This window comes from Athene noctua, chromosome 25 (genome assembly GCF_965140245.1).
Source record: "Athene noctua chromosome 25, bAthNoc1.hap1.1, whole genome shotgun sequence".
NCBI lineage: Eukaryota > Metazoa > Chordata > Aves > Strigiformes > Strigidae > Athene > Athene noctua.
The window spans coordinates 4,002,394-4,023,504 of record NC_134061.1 but is presented as its reverse complement, the minus strand read 5'-3'; the positions used below and the strand labels follow the sequence as shown (position 1 = coordinate 4,023,504).

The following is a 21,111-nucleotide window of genomic DNA, read 5'->3' as shown; positions in this document are numbered from 1 at the left end:
GTCTCTTGAAGTCTGTTCTGGCAGCCATCTCCAGAAGGCACTGCCTGGCCCTTGCTGCTTCTCGGGCTGCTTTCTCACAGCAGTGTCTGAAGCAGCATTAGCTGTGATGGTGGTGTATGAACAGGAATGTAAACATGGTCCTTGGGATAAAGCTGTGCTGTAAATAACACTCTTGGCATTTCAGAGATTCGATCCTTAATTTTGTTAGATTGCATACATTTGAGCAGTGTTGTCAGAATTTTTTGTTTGGCTCTTACTGAAATCCCTGGCAAAGCTTTCAGCAGCACTGGAAAGATCGGAATAGGACTGGGATGGTGAGCGTGACTGGTGTTAGATGTCTGTTCAGTGCCCTGCTATCTGTGGGCTATTAAATCTCCTCTTCTAGTTATTTGCTGACATTTATTAAAATGTCAGATAATTACAGTAAGTCTCCTAACCTTGAATTACTCTGGAAGGAAGATATTTTTTCTTGGTGCATACTTAACATAACCCATCATTTTATGGTCATGTTGGCATGTGTATTATGAGTGCAGTACCCAAAACAACTAGTTAATAAATAATGACCAATCTGTAGATAGAGCAGGGAGAGTAGCAAACAGGTTGTATTTAATGTTATTAAACACGTTATGGTAATTATCATCTGAAGGCATTAGAAAGGTGAGAGCTTTGTAGCACTGGTCACTGTAACAACGAAACAACGAGCTCCTGTCCCCCAAATCATTCTGCTAGTAGATTGTAAATTTTGATAAACATTATTAAGATGCTGAAAAATTAATAGCTTGGAACCATTTGTTAAGAAATAAAATGGAAGCTCATCATAATTTTGATATAAAATCAGGAGTCTGAGTTATAGAATGTAAATGTCATCCGTATACACAGAGTGGTGGGTTTTTTGTGGGTGGTGGTGGTTTTGGTTTGGTTTTGTTTTGTTTTTTTTTTTTTTTTTAATTTAAGGCACATGGGGTGAATCAAAAAAATCTTAATTTAAAGCATGGACAATTTTCTGGTTTGTTGTTTTTTGTTTTTTTTCTTTTCCATAATTCCATTGATGTCTGGATGCTTTCCCATAGTTATTTAGAGTGATGATCATGAAGAAACTGTTGCCAACTTAGAATATGGTAGAGTGGATGCTTGCTTAATACTGTTGACAATCGGCCAAGATGTATCTAATTGTGGACTGAAGTGTTATGTTGTATGGTTTTATTTGTGGAATTCTTGATTTATCAATGGTATACATTCCTATATAATGATCTCTGTAAGTACAGTAATTATGTATGGTAACATGTGATTCAAATCTTACTTTTAATCAGAGAATAAGAAGTTGAGAAGACAAACTCTTCGTCAAGATGGAAATATGAGACTTGTTTTCCAGATTAGTCCCTAATAAAGTTAGGGCAGCCATATCTATGTTACTATAATTTAGAGAATATTGCCATTTTTCTGATCCTTGATTTGTTAGATGTTAGCCATCATAAAAACCTACATTTTGCTTAAATGTGAGTTTATGTGAGTTAGAACTAGAATCAAGACTACTTTTTTTGTCAGTATGTATTTTGTTTCCAACATGTATGTATGTGCAAAGAATTGAAACTGTGATTTTTATTTGATTTTTAGAATACCATCCAAGCTTACTCAATTTATCAGATGAATACCAGCTGGTGCAACTGACAGCCAAAACGAGAAAAATAACCTCATTTAAAGATGGAAATCCCTATTCATGAGACCATTTCAGAGATTTTTCTTTCCAGCAGGACTGGTTGAGCAACATGTTCTGATTGCTGATGTAGTGTATGGTTTTCAAAGACAGATGGTCATTGTGTTTAATGTCTGTGTATTAATGTTCTGTTGATAAAAGTATGAGTAAGTTGTTAATTTCTCTGGGAAAATATAATTAAACTGTTGAGATCAGGGTACATGTGACCTATGCTACGTTTGGTTTAGAGGCTTCAAATTCAATTAGCTTCGCAAAATTGCTGTGAATTTTTACCTGCTCAAATGCAGCGTCTGCTTGCTTAGATTATGGGAAAAAAGATTGCTTTGTTTGCTCTAGGATGAATAGAAAACTAGTCTTATATTTCCTCCTGCTAATTGGAAGTTTGCTCAGTACTGATGTTGGGTATTTTATACGGAACGGGTGGGTATTCATCTCAACAGACTTCTCAAACTTGTTACTGTGAATTCAGACCTCCTAGTATCATTTCATACTGCACTTCTGTACAGCTGTAGTCAAGTTTCTGTGGAAAGCAGATTTTCTTTTCTTAAATCTTAAAGCTTTGAGTCATCTTTCTGTCATGGGTTTTAGTTTGACAGGAGAACATTGCAGCTGGAACATGTATTGCTGTACCAGAAAGTGTTTGTTCTTTTGTAGATGCTTGTCTTCTGGGTTAGAACAATGGGAGGGTGCTTAATTCTGTCAGCTAAAAGTGTTGACAATATTGTGATTTTTTTATTTTTTTTTTTTTCATAAACTGTTCTTACCTGTTTCAATAATTCTTACCTTAACTAGGAGCCCTTCTTTAGGGTAGTCAGTTTAGCCAGCTTTTGTTTTGTGCTTTTTTTGGTGCATTCATGCACTAGGATGTAGATATTTGGAGACTGAACTTAACTTGTGACCATATACTTACATGTTTAACAAAAGATACGAAAATTTCTTTTTAAGAAATCATTTGAAGCTAGATGTGAAGGATGTTAGAGGTATGGGAAATATGCATATTTTTGCAGTTTTACACTTTGGTTGGTTTTTAACGCATTCTTCTGCAGAAGAATTCAGTACAGTTATTACCTACACAGGTATAACCAAGAAATTATGTAGGACTCCAAGGCTGCAGATTGACTGCTTTGTGTCTGAATTACTTACCTCATCTTCTGACCATGTTAAACCTTAATTCTTGTATTTCTTGACTTTTTATTTACTTGGCTTTGTGTCATTATTACTAACTTGTACCTTTTAACATCATTTCTTTGTTTTCTTCTTTTGGAAATTACATAATGGCAGTTGGAAGTCGTTAGCTGGCTATTCCTAGTTGGCTTTTATGGGCAAAAATCTCAGTTGACAGTAATCGGCTGCTTTGTTGATGGCCAAAGGCAGAATGAATATCAAGACCGAAGCACTTTTTGCAGGTGGTAGGACAGTCCTGGAGTGCTGCTTTGTGACTGGCTGTGCCACCAGTATCCCACCTTGTGCTTGTGGGGAGCAAACGTGTTGGTTTTGGAGATGAATAAGAGTTAAAGAAGTAGGACTATTACCCTCTTTCTGCCAAGTCCAAGAGAACTGGCTTGGAAAAACTATACTGATACAATAGTTAAAAAAAGGGAGTAATTTAAAAAAAAAAAAATTATTACTTTCAGCCATACCACAGGACAGAGGTTTTAAAACCCTAAACTCTTAAAGTATCTGGAGAAATCCTGAATGGACGTTGCTTCTGATTAAAACACACCATAGCTGTGATTTATGTGTTTAATCAAGAGGGAATAATCTAAAATTGATTTTTTCCCCCCCACAAACTGTTTGTATCTTAGTCTCTAAATATAATATATTTGTTGTGATACAACATGTCAGAATTTATAACTTTCATACAGTTAAATAGCGGAATTTACAAATATAATTAGAGGGTTAAAGACATTTAAAGAATAAAAGCACTTTAATGACATTCAGTTTTTATTGACAACCACTAATATCTGCTGCATTCACATAAAGATTTCTAATGTAATAATATGAGCAGATGAAAGCTCTGCTATTTAAAAGCTCAATGCAGAGCATATTCATCAAATATGCTCTCTGAATACAGATGGAAAGTTATTGAGCAAATTATGGGTAGTCAGCACTCATCTACAGCCTACACCGCGTAAGCCATATTCTACTCTTTGTTTTACAGGGTATCATATTAAAAGAGGTCTATTAAGAAGATAGATGGCAGCAAACTGAAACATTTATAAGGAGTTATTTTTAGTTATTCCAAACCTGCGTGCATGTCTCCAGTTTTCCAAAAATTGTAACATTGCTTTTGAAAGAAAAAAACCTCTCTTCACTCACTGGAGGTGTTTGCAAGTACAAAAGAATTGTGAAGAATGCCAAACAAATGTTTTAAGATCCTTTCTCCTTCTGCTTCTTTAGGATCTAAGGAGTATAGGGTTTTTTTTGTGAAGTAAGGCCTAATGAAAATCTTCCTTGATGTGAACGTGTCTGGGCTTGGCCTCCACGCGGGCTCAGTTACAATAAGTTCCGTAACTGTGGTCTTTTTGCTCTGTGTGGTTGGACGCTCGTTCGGAAGTTTTCAGCTGGGTCTTTCTGACAATGTAGCTCCTACTGACTGGAAAGTTGAGGCAGTGGGATGACTTAGACTGCACGCAGGAATTTGCAGAACGCGGCAGGGCAGTTTGAAGAAGGGATGAGGCAGCCCGGGGTGCAGAGCCCGGGTCAGGGCTGTGCAGGAGCTGGCGGTGGCTTGGCATAGGCCAGGGAGCCAGAGAGGCAACTGGCCAGGCAGAGAACAGAGCCTTCCTCCCTGCTGTGGCAAGAATCCCTCCTAGTGCAGTGGGGTTAGAGCTGTGTTTGTGTGCTTTCCTTGCTTGACTGATCGAAACCGCCACCATCCTGGTGAGCATCATATGTGGTTACTAGCTTTTTAGTTATTTTTCTACAGAAGTGAAAAATTGAAAGCAGGGAGGTAATTGGCAACCCTGGGAAGTAAGATAGGATCGCTTCATGAATTTATGGAATGTCTTACAGTTTTATATACAAAATTATTCATATAAGACTATCTGAGAAGTTTCTGTTAAGGTTCTGGAGGGCGGTGTGAATTACATGTTAAGCTGTCAATTCCTTTTCAGTATCCTCTTGCAGTAGAAGAAAAAAAATACCGTCTAAAGTGGCTGAGCATTATTCTACTTTGCTTCAAACTTGTAAATTTAAGGTGGCCCCAATTTACTTTGATTTTTTTTTTTTTTTTTTTTTTGTTTGACAAATGAGATGTGTCGGTTTCCTTCTATTTGCTGTTTCTCAAATGCGATTTCTAAAATAATAGATTGGTAAAGCCTGTAACACATATCGTCAGCACAAATAAACACACATGCTGGTACTAAAAGGGGTGCTCTGGTCTTTTTCAATAAATAGCAAGATATGTTTTTCAGGGCTCTTTGTTGATGAACTTGCTCTAAGTATGTGGTGACAGAGCAAAGGGCCAAGTACCGAACTCTTGATTTAGTGCTGAATCCCTGCATGGGAGTTGTGTTTATGTAAGGATTGGGTTTAAAAAAACACTAAAGGGAGGTTGCAGGATTTTAGTAGGAAAGCTTGCTAGGCTGAAAGAAAATATTTGGAAGTAACATACTACCTTTTAAATAGTGCACTATATGATGTGTATCAAAGGAAAATGTGATCTGCTTTTCTTCTCCTATTTGAAAAGTGCTGAGAGGGAAGAGTTAAGTGACTGAAATTAGTATTGATTAGCAGAGACTTAAGAGCATGAACATTAACGTCTTAATTGTGATGATAGAGTGGGGGCTGTCTGATAACTCGTTCAGTAATACTCTGGAAAAAGTTGAGTTTATTCCCGTGATGAGATTATTACAGTTCTGTTCATGCAGCTAGACAGCATGGGACACTGTAGTGTGTTGAGAACATGCTGCTAAATTCTATTTTTTTTTTTTATGTCTTTCAGGATTTTCAGTGAATGGAAGACGACACTTTTTACTAGAGGTTTCACTTGTTTAAAGATACCAAGGTAGGAGAAATTTGTGCTTTCCATCATCCCACATTTTCTTTGCTGTAGTTATTTGTTTAAATAGAATTGAAGTTGACCTCTGTTGTTTCTATGTTAATCTGTGATTCCCTAGATTTGGAACATGGAGCATGGGCACTGTCTTCCTGTATCGGTTTTACCAATTTTTAACCTGATTGTTTCTGTATTTAGAGGAAAAGGTGTAATAGCTTTCACGTATTAGTGTTTGATCATTCCCTTTTCCTACTGGAGGAGATCAACAGGAAAAGTGATGTAATAAAAATATTTCTTTCTGTAGGGTTCTACATTATTTATTGAGTTAATTCTAACTGCTAATTAAAGTACCTTTTGGTACACAAAGTATATGAGTGCACAGCATTCTATATAAAAATAATTTGCTGTTTTAATTTTTCAAGTTTTTTTGTAAAATCCAAAATCTTCTGGAGATTTTCTCAGAACACAGTACTTGCTAATGGATTGAACTTCAGTTCCATATTGAATATTCTTGAGACTTGAGCAGGTTTGCAGAGCAGGCTTACAGCAGCTCCTTGATTAGATCTGTATTTTAATATGTATTTTTCATCATTTAAAAGTTAAGAAAATAATTCATGTTTTCTTTTATCTGTCGAAGTAGTCAAGTGCTGTAACATTTCCTGCCACTTCATATTCACTACTCAGTTTTTTGTTTTCATTTTCTCTAATACCACTGTATCTTCAAAATCAACTTAAGATTGATAGGAGCCTCAAACAGAACATGCAGTGTGTAGCTGGTGTTTTTTTTGAGTGACAGGTTTTTGGCTGCTTTGTGTCATAGCTAAAAGTTGAAGTGCAAGCCGCTCCTGATGGAGAAACTCGCTGCGCTTCAGTCTTCTTCTAGTGGTTTGGGACAGAATCAGGATTGTTGGTCCTGGCAGAACAAGGCTTGTTGATTCCAGCTGTAGAAAGTGCCTTAAACTCTCTGCCTTGGAAGAAACTTTATCTCGACTCAACTTCTGCAGAACAGTGCCACGTTTTGTTTCAAGCTTAAATACCTAGTTCAAACGGTTGTTGATGGTCGCAGCTACTACTAATAGTATTTAAAACCAAAGCAGTAATTTTAACTGTGATGGGCAACACAGAAGGCACTAAAAGCACTGAAGATGAGTTGATGAAAGCGAGGTGATCATATTCCTAACTTTTCTTGGGTTGTCATTTTTCTCAGAGGCAGTGTAAGTGACATTGTATATGGAGAACGTAAGTGTCCCTTCTGAATTCAGTCTGTATCATTAATCTAGAATTAGAAACCAGGTTATGCAAAATGATAAAATCCTGTTCAAAATTAAATTTCCTTAATTTCAAGGTCACTGCATTTTCATGTTCAAGAGAGAACTGGTTCTGACTTTCTTGTAGTGAGCGATTGCATTCTTTCAGCAGTGTTTCTGATCTCGTTAGTTTTTCTGGTGTTAAATCCCAACACTTCAATAAAAAAGTTTTGTTGGAGAATTTTTTTTTCCCAGAAGAATGAATTCAAACCTTGACCGACAAGTTAAAGTTGCAAAGTATATTAGTTAGTATTCTGTGATCGGCAAGCTTATCTCACCAGAATTGTTGTTTGAGAACGGTAAGGTTATCTAGATTCAGCGTGAATCCTAAGCTGTCTATCAGTGGCATCTCTCTCTTCTAGCAGTCGGACTTTTATTCTTCATCCTTCTTACTAGGATGTAAGTTTTAGGCAAAATGAAAAACAAATGTTTCCTGTTAATGGAGGAGGGGGAACTCAAGCCTACACAGAGTACATCAGTGCTGGGTGATGGGGAATTGCACCTTTCTGGTGGTGTCCTCCTGCTGCCTTACAGCTCCAGAAGCAAATAGCTGCTGCAGTCTGGCACTGTTGCCCAACTAATAAGCTCTCTGGAAGTGCTGTTTTCCAAGCACAAAATGAGCTGTTCCTCAGAGTAAGTTGTATGAGTTTCCATCATAGTACTTGTCTCATGCCTCTCGGGCTTTAACTGTCTGTAAGTTACCTCTGAACATAAACAGCACAGACTCATCAGGAAATATGTTTGACCATGTTCACCTTAGGGCTGTTGCTGGGAACTCCACGTACGTGGGAATATTACTGTGTTGTGCTCTCAGAATTACTTTTCAACTCTATCATTAAAGGCTGCTTTATTTTGCTAAAGCTGACTTCCTGCTTCCTTATGAAACGTTGTCACGTTGACCTGCTGCCTGCTTGTCCAGTGTGAATGCTGTTAGTTATTTTAATGTATTTTTATGTATCTCCATCAGGGATAGTTGGAGAAGCAAAAACAGTAGGGGCATAGCTGGCTGCTCAGAGGAGGAAAGGAGAGAGAACAAACGCAGGGGCTCTTGAGTTCCAGGGGTTAGCGGCAGCATCTGCAGGAGGGGTAGTCAAGAGATCTCTTGAGGAGGGGCCAGAGGGGATGGACAGATAGGCCTTCACATCAGACCCCCCCATCCTGATGATTAGTGTTTAGGCTTTCTTTAGGGAACATAAAGTGATTGTATTTTATGCATACTAAGTTGTTCTAAAGCCTATTAGAGAACTTTGTCTAATGAACTCTTAATTGCTTAAAAACCTGTAATTGATAGGGTTTAGTCCTTTAAATTCCTTTTTTGTTTTCCTTTTTCCAAATAATCCTAGAAGTTCTTGGCATTTTTGCTAGATTACAACAATGCTTATTTAATTCCTAAAGTTCCTGGTAATATTTACTCTCTAAATGCTGCTCCTGTGTTTTTAAATGTGCACGGGCCAAGCTTATAAATATAGGTTTCCTTTGACTTCAGAGTTGTAATCGGTTATTCACACTCCTGTTGTGAGTCAGAGCTGTTAAGTGAGGCAGAGAGTTTAATGCATTTGATCTTCATGAAGTTTGTGGAGCTTCTGACATACCCTGACAATTACCAGTTACGACGTGTGGCAGGCTGCTCGTCCTGAGAACGTCGCAGCGCTGCAGAAATGTGCTTTACTGGGCTACTAGTCCTTGTCATTAGGTTGTCTCTCAAAACATCCTCTTGAATTTCAGGGCAATTTAAAATAAGAGTATAGGTTAAGCTTTGAATAATTTAGTTGAGCAGCATGGGAAGTTTCAGTCTAGCAGCTGTTGCAAGCGAATGTAGAACAGATTTCTGTGTACAATATATGTTATACATGGAGTAAATGCTTGACAGCCTAACTGGGTTTGTGTTGGGTGTCTTCCTTTCACTTTTCAATTTCTTTCATCTTGTGATAATTAGCTTTATAAATCTGTCACTTGTTTTAAAAAAGTCCTTGTTACCTATTTCTGTCTGAAGTTGGAATGCTCTTTCAAAACAGTTCGCTAACTTGTGAAAGGTTAGATTTTTTTTTTTGTTCATAAATGTTAATTTAGTCTTTACATGTTGTTAAATCCTGAAAACTAATATTTAGAAAGGTACTTTTTTTTTGGGCATCTTAATATATGCTTCTTATTATGCCCACTTCTTTATTTCTCATGTAGTGGGTTCAGTTTCCTTCACCAAAAGAGATAATCTGGTGCTACCAGGGACTTTTAAAATAGAATATTTTATGAGTAACAAGCTTTTCTGTTCTTTTGCATAAGGTCAGAGGACCTTGTTTTTCAGAAAAAACATAAGGAATTATGCTTTTTAAGAGATCTTCTTTCCATCAGCCCTATTGGGAATTAAGGGAAGATGTGCTAAAGAAATGTGATGCCTCAGGATATTCTGAGATAGGCAGAAGCAGATGAATAAAGGCATAAGCAGTGAGATGTGGGCTAACTATTTTCCTACTTGTCAATACAGAATACTGTCATGGTATTTGTCAGCAGTAAAAGTACAGGAATTTAGTCTTATCTAATGAGTTTGTTTTTAAAACTTTATTTGGCATGATCTTCTGAGTATAATGCATTGACTTGGTGCTGCCAAGTCTCGATTCCAATTTACAAAGTTTTGTTTCATCTTTAATGATAAACTGACAGAAATGTAGTATGAACGCCTGTCTGCCTTCTGCACCCAATGATCAAGGGTGGTTTGTCACAGGGAGCTCTCAACGTGCACGTTTGGGTGGGACTATACCGCTAAGCAATGTTGTAATGCTCCCCTCTACAGCTTGGCAAAGCATCGTGTGGAGGTAGGGTGCTCTAAGATTCACATGTTTTATGCGCTTCTGAATTTTGGAAGTGGTTTCTCACTGATAGAAGTAGTCATTTCTCACTGAAAAATCTGTTTTGATAGAAGTTTGCAAATACCTTACTTACCTCTATCTATCTATAGACATAATGTTTGAGAATTTTTGACTAGATCATGTTCATAAACCTTTGCTGAGTATTATGAAAGTTCTGGGAATAAATTCTGTCTTAATTTGCTACAGTATGAGCTGCTGCCTAAACTGGACAAAGAGCTAATGGGATCTCATGGTCTGGCACAGAGGTGTTCTTGTTTACAGGCTTTTACTCCACTCACTTTTCAACCACAAATTAATATATGAAGAGGCAGCTGACAGAATTGTTGAACTACCTCCAATTTGGAAGTATGGGCAATTTTTTTTAAGTTGTCCTTTTCACACATTCAGTTAAAGCTCTGTACTGGCTACATTGACTGTACTCACTAGTCTGCTGCTTTGAACTACTCACATCTGTGAACATCACTGTAATGCACAGGCAGCCTAATTGGGCTTTCTCCTAACTGAGATTTCAAGGATGAAAATTGTGAACATGTATAAAGAAATCCATTTCTTCTAAAATGTTTGAAAGACCAAAGTGTTTACGGTTATTTTACTTTCTAGAAACCACTTTTGAAATGCTTGTCCTTTTATGTAGATGTTTTCACTATGGAGGCAAGGAAGGAATTTAAGGGGGAAATAAAATTCTTAAGAAATGGGCATTGCACATATAACTTAGATTGCATTCCCTTAATACTTTTTGTAGTTAGAAAGTTTTCATTGTTGGAAAAAACAGAGATTAGAGTTCTACTCTGAAAAGTATATATTTAATAACTTCCAATCCTAACTTGCACAAAGCTTGACAGCAGTGGCCAAACAATGTTTGTATGTCTCAATGGACATCTAATACTGTTTGGGAAAAGCACTTAGCTTTGCACTTAGCTTTATTAATTGGCTTAAAATTAGTTTTATTTTTAGTGAGGTGATCATAGAAGAGGAAAATATTGGGATCTAGGTCTTTTAGTGGTGGTATATGGGGCAAAATAATTCACTTTGATTTTGAAATGCTGTGTCTGACAGTCAATATTTTTCCCTAGGAAATCTCTAAAAAGAAGCAAAAATGACTTCTGTGGGCTGTAACAATGTATAGTCACCCAAAATGTGAAGTAGTTTTCACAGCCTGTCTACAAACTCTGTCTTAAAATTAAGAAAACAAAGAAATAGGCCTTAGTCATCCAGGAGGATTCCATGAGATATTACGGACTTGTTCAAGCTTAGCATTTGGTGTAAAGTTGCAGCTTGCAGCATTCAGTCTGTCTCTACTCCCTTGCCTTTGTTTTTTTTCTCTCATTGTGTTTGTACTACTGCTTTCTCATGCTCCAGAAACTGGTTTTGTTTGTGTATTTCATTGAAATCTAGCTTTGTTTGAAGATAAAACAACATGTGGCAGAGTCTGTCTATACATAAACCAGAAGATTCTTGAGCTGTTTTTTAAAAAAAGGCTACTTTTGTGAAGTGCCATTGATGCTATAAAACAGAGTTCGTAGAGACAGCACCTTTTTATTTACCTGCTGATAGTCTTTGGGGACTTTTGCTTGTGTAATTTTTTTGTTAGATTTGGTAAAGATTCAAATGACAAGCTGAATGACAAGTGTAGTGGCTCTTGGTGGCCTGATTTGATGACAGCAGTATCCCATGGCAGTGGGAAGGATCCCATCAGCATACTGTGTCTTTAGCTTCTGCTGACACAGCAGCTTGTGAGACTGGAGAGGAGAATTAACCTGGACTGTGAGATGTGTTGAGGACCTCACTGAGGGTATGAAAAAATGCCTGATCCAGCTCCTCCTAATACTGTAATACCATTTGCTACTTAATCCTTCTAATTCCATGAACTAATATGACCAACAGAATTTTTAATTTAGAGTGCTTACCATTAAATATTATTTCTGGCTTAGTATTAGCTAAACAGAGGGAGAGCTGTGACCACATTTGCTTAAAGCCACAAAATAATGGAGTTGTGCATGCAAAAGAAAAACAGCAGTTGATTTTTGGTGATCTGCTGATTCTGCTACCCTACATTGTGAAATCCTTAACTAATCAGGATATAAATTCAGTGAGTACTTACACTTAGAGTACTACACCATTGTCTGTAAGATGCAATGAAACCATGTCATGAGTTGAGGCTAAACTAGGTCTATTGTTAAAAGTCCCTTCTTTCCATCTCCTGCATGTGCAGGTCGCTGGAGACGTAGCAGTCCTCTGAGACTTCTAGGTGAGCTCTGAGAATATGGAATTAATCCTTGAGTCATCCCATGGCTGGTAACTCAGGGTCCTAATGCAAGACATCAATTGTTTCTCTACTCCATGGTTTTTCGGAGCAAATTCATGGAGGCCTTATGTATGCTCTGCACAGAGACTTAATGTAATGCCAGTAGCAGCACAGCAATTTCTGGCACAGTTTGCCATGTGGAGACTAGAAGTAAACATCATCAGCAAACTGTCATCCTCACCTTTGGCACTGTTCAGGCTCAGTCCACTTGGCTTCATTAGCATAATGAGTTTAATGAGGTTGTACCTCGGCGCTGATGGCACAGCTCCACTCAGTTCTCTTCTCAGTGCAAGCTGATGGGGGGGTAGTCCCAAACCTCCTTCTTGATTCACAGGAACTTTGAAGTTTTGGGCTGTCCACTGCTAGCATGAGAGTTTGATTCTGCCATTACGGATAGATTGTCCTTCCAGACTTAGATGGGACTCAAAAGGAATACCTGGAGAGCTGCTTTTTTAAATGAACAAATAAACAATAGAAAAAAAAATACCCTACACTTCTATTTAGTGAGATTTTATCAGGATCTTTCTCTTCTACCCTAGTGTCACCTAATGCTGTAAGATTGTTATTTATTTACCCTCTTTTTACCTAAATCTGAAATAGCAAGGTGAGCACTTTGGAATCCCCTTTTGCCCTTCCACCTGCATTGGCTAACTAGTACACTTAATGCTGTGGGTAAAAGATGAAAAATAGGATGTTATTTTTGGCTGGTGATAGTCAAAATCTGATGTTACTCTGTCATCAGCAGTGGAGGGTTTAGCATGAATAGAAAAATCAAACCTATAACTTAAGTCTACAGGTTGCAGATGGTGTCATTGCTTAATTCGCTGGAGTTACACACTCTGAGTATGACTTCTGTGGGAGCACTTCCAAGATACTACTCAGACCTGTGGCACTGCAGTCGCTGTGCTGGGGTAGTTAGGGCAGGTTGGTTAGGCTGGGGTACAGGAGCTCAGTGCAGGCTGCGTTATGTGCCTGCAGCAGGGGAAAATTGTCAGTCAGTCAGCCTCTCTCCCCTTTGCTCCCTGCTTCATGGTTGCAGCTACACTTCCAGAAGTACCTCAGCTTACTTGCTGAAACACAGCTGTGTACGTTAGTGTGAATCGTTATTAACCCCAATAGCTGGTGAAACTTTTTCTCTGTATTTGTACATATTACTATCACTGAGCACAAAGAAACTACCTCTTCTTGTTTTGTCTGTCTTGGAAAAATGTTGCTAGGTGATAGTTACATTTTTCTGTTCATTAACGTTTAAAGAAAAAATTATCCTCATTGTGGCTATGACACTTGGCTTAATATAGCAACCATTTGAATCTGCTTTTTTGTAAAAAAATTAATGAAAATTGATCAGTTGAATGTACACATCATGTTACCAGCATACTGCTCAATACCGTAGAGGAGTCACGTTCAGAGTCAAGCAGTTCACCAAATAGTAGCAGGAGGTGTTTACTGCCGCCTTGTTCTCTTGCTCAAAGCCTAGATAAATTCATTTGGATTAGTGGGATGTTGGAGGGATTATAATATTAACATGTTCCAAAATAAATGACGCTTTGAGTTTGGTTGCCTCCTTTTTACATTTAAGGTCTACTTCATATTTTCTCCTTTTGATGTTGTGCAAATGCTGTATATGAAGGAGTCTATTAGTGAGAGGTTGTAAGAGAGGAAGGTATATGTAAATCCAGAAGTTTTCTTTCTATGCTGTGAGCTGGAACATAACAGCCATCTAAAGAAACTAAATAAACAGAATTCAAATTTAAGACAATTACATTTGTGCCCAGATGGAATTTGTTTTTTTTAATAGTCACGTAACAGTAGGATGCTTCGAAGAGGGGCCTAAGCTTTGTTTAGGAGCCCTGGGAATAAGCCGAAATACTGGCTCGTTGTGCTTTGATGTCATTATGCAAGGCCTTAGAAAGATGCCAGATGACACTCAAGCAATTCATAGATGCAAAGGAAACACTGGTGCTGTATTTTCTGTTTAATATTCGTGCACGCCTACATATGTGCATGCAGACAAGCATACCCCCAAAGCTGTTTGTAGAATCTAACAAGTGAATGGGAATTTCTGAACGCCAGGAAGGGCTGAAGTTAGTCATCTGTGCATGCTTACTGGTGTTACGGGGGTTACAGTGCTGAGCTGCTGCCTTGGCATGTTAGTATCTCTCAGTAAGTCATATTAAAAGGACTTTCAGTGGCTTTAAATATGTATGTAAAGCTCTTTGAACTAGGTATTATTGTATTCCTATACTTGAACGTATTAGGTGAATGTGATTGAAACTCAAGATCGCATTTATTGAGCATCCACCAAGAAGAACCCAGTATTGTTACAGGAAAAAACCTTGATACATCTATGCAAGATGAATGTGTACCTTGTAACTATGGGATATTATGTTTACAACAGAACGAAGGTTGTGGTTTATTGTATGTCCTGATCAAAGACTCGTTACTATTCTTTTGGTCTAGTTAGGAGCTGCTTTTGTTGCTGCTGTTTTGATGGTTTACCTACTTTAATAAGAGGATGTTCCACCAGAACAAGCTGTCAGTGTGTCTGGTGAACCCAGAAGCTCATCCTTTCATCTTCAACAGCACAGAGACAACTTTTTTTTTTTCCCCCAGACATACAGAGCAAGGAAAATATATGGATAATGTTTCTGTTAGATTTTTTGCATCAGTTAACTCTGGGTTTGAGTGGCTTTCCTTCACATGACAATTTATTCAACTCAGAGAAGAATTTGACAGTCAACTAGCCCAGGAGCTAAAGACAACAGTTTTTGTAGTCAGTGGGTTGTCAGCAAGATTGATTTTTTTTTTTTCTTTTTTTTTTTTTTCTGAGCAACGTGAAGGGTAGCAACTCTTTCTGATAGGTTTGGCTTTAATAGTAACGGCAAATGGAGACAGAGTTTGCTAAATGCCGTGTCTTTCCCAGTTTAGTGTAATAATAATTTGGCCAAATAATTTGACAAAATAGGTAGGTCGTGCTAGCAGCAGTGGAATTGTGCAGTTCTGGAAATAGCCTGGATGAACAAAAGCAAACAGACTGGTAGGGTTTACATGGATGTTGATTTCTATTGTTAAGGAATGTATTGGCAAACCAGTTTTTCGTCATTCTAAGTTTTTATCTTGTTTTTAGCGCTTTCTTACCACTTCTCTATAACGTTTTTCTGCTGACCAAATTGGAGTGTTGATTTTTTTTTTTTTTGTTGTTTTTACATCTGTTGTTCTCTTGCTTTACACAGTTTTGGGATACACACAGCGGAAGAGGATCACCATGTTTCGAAACAGTCTCAAGATGCTTCTCACAGGAGGGAAGTCAAACCGCAAAAACAGGTCCAGTGGTAAGTAGATGTCAACTCCTCATGCATGTGTTTTATTTACAGTTTTTCAAGTATTCCTTTTATGTGTCTTTTGGTCTTACTGTGTCTGTCTTCTTTTTTGATGAATAGAGGTACTCAGTTAATGATCCTGTAGACTTAAAACATCATCATAGGTCATTTTAATACCATACTGTGATTTAATATTTAAAAATATATGTATATTTTTTTAAAAAAAGTATGTAACCCATAATTGGTTTTATCGGAGATAATATCCAGGGAAAAACAAATAATAGTTATACATAATCCTATAGTTAACATAAAGGTTCATGTTTCAATTATGGAAATCTAGAAAATAAATTTTTACCCTCAAATGACTGTGATAACTTGTAACAGTGAAATCGTCTTCATTATAGGCAATATTTTGATAGCAGTAGCAATTTTAAAAAAAAATTTTAAACAGGAAGGAGAGGAATGGGAAGAGATGGAATTAAGGAGGAATTGCCCAAATTTAGTCACCATTTCTGTTAGTTTTCTTTTTCCACCATCCCAGGAAAGGAGTTTACGGTTAGCACTGGTTCTATGGCTTGGTCTGTTTGATCCATGAATGCGGTTAGGAGAGATTGTAATTGTGAAGAAAAACATTACAAAAATACTGATACGCTTTAAAACCATTTTTATTTAACTTTTGTATTTATTTCCAAAAATGGAATGTTGGCAGCGTAAGAGCTTTTAATTAGATCTCTCGTTTTTCTTTTTAAAGCCATCTGGCAGCACATTTTGAATGTTTTGGGGTAGAGTGTTTAGTCGTGCTTGTGCGTCTGTGTAAATAGTGCATATGTGTATTCCAGGGGAAACCACAAGTGAAGATGCAGAGACACAGTGGTGACAAATGCAATGGAAAAAACGGGTTGTTTTCCCTTGCTTGAATCAAGTTAATATGTATTTCTCACAGTGCCAGAATTTTTTCTCCCCACTTCTAATATCTTACTACCCCAAGTTTTATTTGGGGGAGTTGTGTTTTTCAGCAGTGTGACTTTGCTGTGCCTTGGAGTTGCCTGGTAGTGTCGCTGATTTTGTTTTAATCCTTAGATGTCAGTAATCTGTTAGTTTGGTTTCTGATGAGAGTCCCAGTTTGTGTTGGTTTGATCTTGAAGATACTTGTCATGAAAAGTTTAAGCAGTGCATCATGGTGTTGACTTCCTTGCATTAGTTACTGTAATTGGTGTGTATCTCATAGTGGGGAAAAATGTCTGTTTTGCAAAAATGCAAAAGTGATTTGAGTGATTTGAGCCTCAGGTTGTGGTTGTCATTCACTGCTTTTTATGAAGGAGAATTTCTTTCCTTATGAACTCCTTAGTCTTTTGTTGCAGGAGTGGTTGATCTGAGGGAGGTACCTGCATAAAAAGATAGGTTTGGGGAAGACACACGTGCAGACACTCTGTCCTTTTGTGATTTTGTATCTCTGAAGTATCACATTTACAATTTAAAGCCCAGGAAAGCACAAGTCCTCTGACGATACTCACAACCTTTGGAAAACTGTACATAGACAAATAATCTTAAATTGTGTTTTCTTTACAAAGCTGTATCTTTGTCAGATGTTCCGTTATCAGTCCCTAGTATTCCTTTTGGCTTATCTCCCAAAGCAATATTAAGGATTCTGTATATGCAGAGCTTTGCAAATATGTGTTTCTTGTTTTGTAAATGAAAAATGTCAGTTCTGAAATAACAAGATTTGATATGGCTGTACCTCTGTCTTTGAGCCAAACAGAAAAAGAGATGGGTCTTCTTGAAAAACAATATAGCAGTATTTAACAGATGAGGTTTTCTCTAACGACCATACTGTATGTTTAATTTATTGCAATTCTGCCTTTGAAGTAAGCTGCTTTATTGAGAAGTTCTGTTCGGCATTCTTCAGGGGAGGAGATGATAAGGTTTGTTATATTAACAATGTCTAAATGGAAAACATCCCTCCACTGGAAAATAGTTTTTCAGATAAGTGTGAGTCTATCAAGCTATAACATGTCATGAGGTGAATTCATTGCTGCCTGTGTTTTTTAAATAAATATATTTAATGAATTCTGTATTTCTTCACAACATAATAAGGAAAAAAAAAAAATCCATCCATTTACTTTTCTGTGTAGCATACAGTATTATAAGCCTGAAATTTGTTTTATTCATTTGCTTTGCAATTCTGGCGAACTACAAATTTGATGCTTTAAAAGTTGATAAAAAAGGCCATTACTTATCTAATAATATACAAAAGGAATTTGTCACCCTGTCACTGACAGTGACAAGGCAATTCTCCTGCGCTGGTCTGAGCAACCCCATGTGGGATCTCACTTGTTTGCTTTGCTTACCCCAAACCTCCGTGTGCTCTCCTCATCCTGCCTTCCTTCCTGGTCTCTGGGGATGCGAAGGAAAGGATCTGCAGGAATCCTCCCACCCCCTTGAATAAATGTGCCTGCATAACAATTAGGTCTGAGGGTTTGATTCCCTAGAACATTTTCACATGGTGAGTGTGTACCTTCAGGCCACCTGCATCGCTGTTGCCTTCGCTGTCAGGATTTTCTGGGGGCATAAGTGGGACACTGGGGGTTCTGAATTTTTTTTCAGCCAAGTGCTTCACAAAGATCAGGTATTTATCGAATTTTTAAGATTCTATTTATCACTAACACGATTTTGGTTGCTAATTAGAAGTTGTCAGTGACGTTTCCCTGATGGTTTTGGTGCTCTGATTTGCCTCCCAGCCTCAGAAGCTGCATCATCACGGGCAGTGGGATGGGGAGGGCAGAGCCAGGGGAGGGAGCGGGAGCTGCCCCCCAGCAGACACAGCTGCTTCCAGAACAACCTGTGTTCACAGGGAAACTTAACACAGAGCTACACCCATCTCCGGCAATTGGCAACAAACTCAAAATTGTTAAGTTCTGTGTTGTGAGAGTATTCGAGGTCTCGGGTCTGCTGTTGATTCACTGCCTCACTCAGGGAGGTGACGGCCCACTCGGGTATTTCGGGCACGTGTGGGCTTGGGTGAAGTTGCAGCGTGTGTATCTTAATTTCCTCCACTCCAGTCATTTTGCATTCCAGTGAGGGAGTAAACCTTTGAAGCAGGGTTAAAGGTATTGTGGTTTTGTTTTTTTTAGGGGGGAATCCAAGTGAGCGCACCAGGCTTTGAAATCACAGTTCTTTGCAGTTCCTTTCCTTTGCAGTGACACAGTTAGCAAACAGGGTCAGCAAAGTCAAGCTAACAATCCCTAGACGTTGTGATGTGGTTTTGATAATTCTTCGTGATTAAAAGAACACTGGTAGCGGTAACAGTAAAATGCCTTTTTATTATTCCTCCTTCAGAAACTGCTGAGCAACTTCTCTGAAGAACTGTGGTTAAAATTTATTTTGACTCAGCTGGGGTGGTTTTTTTCTCTTTGGTACTCTTTCTGGTATTGTGGTTCAAGAACACACAAAATATTTATAAAAGAAGAATACCAATTACGTGCGAATGAATGTACAGTTACATGCAGTAATGCCAATTAAAATAAATGAATTTCTTCTGCAGCATCAGATTGTGTAATCTCCTGTGGTTAATTTTGTGTATGTGTGTGCTTTCAAAACTCCGCTGATCGGATTTCATAGCAGCGTATTGTATGCACTATAACTCTGTATGTGTATTTGTGCACATATTTAATCTCTTGTCTTAACAAAAATTCTCTGGTGACTCAAGGGCACTCAAGATGTTTTACAGTAATGCCTTGAGGACACCTTATGACTGCAATAGTATTTTGATTAGGCTGTATTTTCTTCTGTCATAAATGGATATTTCACAAAGCTGCCAGACAACAGTGTCTGTAAAGCTGAAATGTGATCTGAATGCAGTTTAATATTACCTTTATTTTGCATGTCTCTGTAAATTAATTTAGAATAGAAGACATGTTTTCTCACTCAAGTTTCTGTGCAGAGCTAAATTTACTTAGGATCTGTTTGTTTTAAAGCATAAAAGGGCTCTGCTTTGCTCCATCCTTTTATTCCTTCTGGCTGTAGATCCAGCAGATTGTTGTGGCCAGAAGCCCTATGACTAGGGCAAGCAGTTGCATTAAAACCCTGCATTAACTCCTGCCTGCTGCTGCTTCTCAGAAATTGTTTGAGTCTTCTTTCCTCCTAATTCAGCCCTTCCAGGGCAGTTCTGTTTGTTCTCTGAATCCAGAGACTGTAAGGTACTCTGTTTTTATCTGTTTTATCAAGGACCAGTCTCATATTTATCTGCAGTTTGCTTGCTTATACTAAACATTTGTTGATCTGGGTACGTATTTAATTAGTTTACATCAAATCAATCCACTAATATATTCATTCCAGTATTGTCTTAGTGGAATAAGCCTGTGTAATGGATCCAATCTTTCCACCTATTATAATTATCTTTGTTTCTTTTCCAAGCAGATGGACTATTTCCTTCTTATATTATCACATTAAATTAATACTACTGTAAGAGTTCAGATTCCCTTTAGAACGTAGTAAAATTCAGCTGCAAAACTGCGTGTTTTATTTGGTTTTATATTTCTCTTCACTTTGTGATGTGTAAATCCAGGAATTTGTGCCTTTTATTTCTGGCAGAGGCTGAGGTAGATTCTTAAAGTACTTTTGTCTTTTTTTTTTTTTTTTTTCATGTTAAATTTATCTGAGGCATGTAATTCCTTATAAACTAGCCCAAAGGGTCTGCTTTTTTTCTTCTGAGTTAGTTAGGAATTGTATCTTACTTGTTCTTAACTGATACAATGCACACAGTTTTTATCTTGAGCTTACCTGCTAGAAGCTTGCCTGTCATTTATAATAATTTTGGTGTAGGATTTCTAAAACCTGTTCTTCTATCCTGGTTCACAGGAGAGCCAATTACTTCTGACTTCCAAGGTATTTATAGGGCCTTTTGGAACCTGCCACTTTATATTTTAATTCCAGAACTAAAAGAGCCCCTGTCAAATACTCTTCTCTTCTGATTCTTGCCTTTCTAAGATAAAAGGCATTTTGGTGAAGGTCTCATCACTGCTTTGCAGAACTCCATACAGTTTCTTATCTATCTGATCTCTTTTGGAAGTCTAAGCATAATTTTTACCCCAGAAGAGTTTTAGAGGGTCACAATTGCTTTTTGGATTTCATTTCTGAAAGAAATTGCTGAGTGATGAGATCCAGCTGGTGTGTCCTGTAGATGTTGGGATAACTTAATTTAAGAAGGTATTAGAAGTGAGATGTTAAAAGACTTATCAGACTTACAGAATGTGTTGTGGTACTGAACACCAAATGTATCCACATGTTCAAGGTATTTCATCCAAATAATAATTCAGGCCAATTTTTTCCCCAAAAGTTTGCTAGTTTTTCATAAGCCCATTTTTAAACAAGTCTTGAGTATGTTGACAAATCCATAGCTCCTCTGACCACAGTGAAGTCTTGTACTTGAGTTTATTAAGAATGAACTTGACCCTTCGTGAAAGTTTGTTTTTCATTTATGTAATTTAGTGTTCTTAAGAAGGAAATATATTGGGAAGATACATTGTGTACACATGCACACATTTTTCTTAGGCATATTTTTGGTCAGAATATGTCTTTTTCATATACCAAGCTCTCTTCCCA

The 21,111-nt window shown here is 37.6% G+C and overlaps 1 protein-coding gene across 10 annotated transcripts in view; it reads left to right on the top strand.

The window, feature by feature from the left end:
• The window catches only part of TANC2 (tetratricopeptide repeat, ankyrin repeat and coiled-coil containing 2), a 289,333-nt gene that overhangs the window by 56,909 nt on the left and 211,313 nt on the right, over positions 1–21,111 (top strand). For all 10 annotated transcript variants that reach the window (XM_074926925.1, XM_074926923.1, XM_074926924.1 and 7 more), the window contains 2 exons: positions 5,661–5,723; positions 15,424–15,522. In XM_074926925.1, the coding sequence (XP_074783026.1) occupies positions 15,456–15,522 (67 nt within the window). In that variant the 5' untranslated portion in view covers positions 5,661–5,723; positions 15,424–15,455. The remainder of the gene's footprint in view (positions 1–5,660; positions 5,724–15,423; positions 15,523–21,111) is intronic.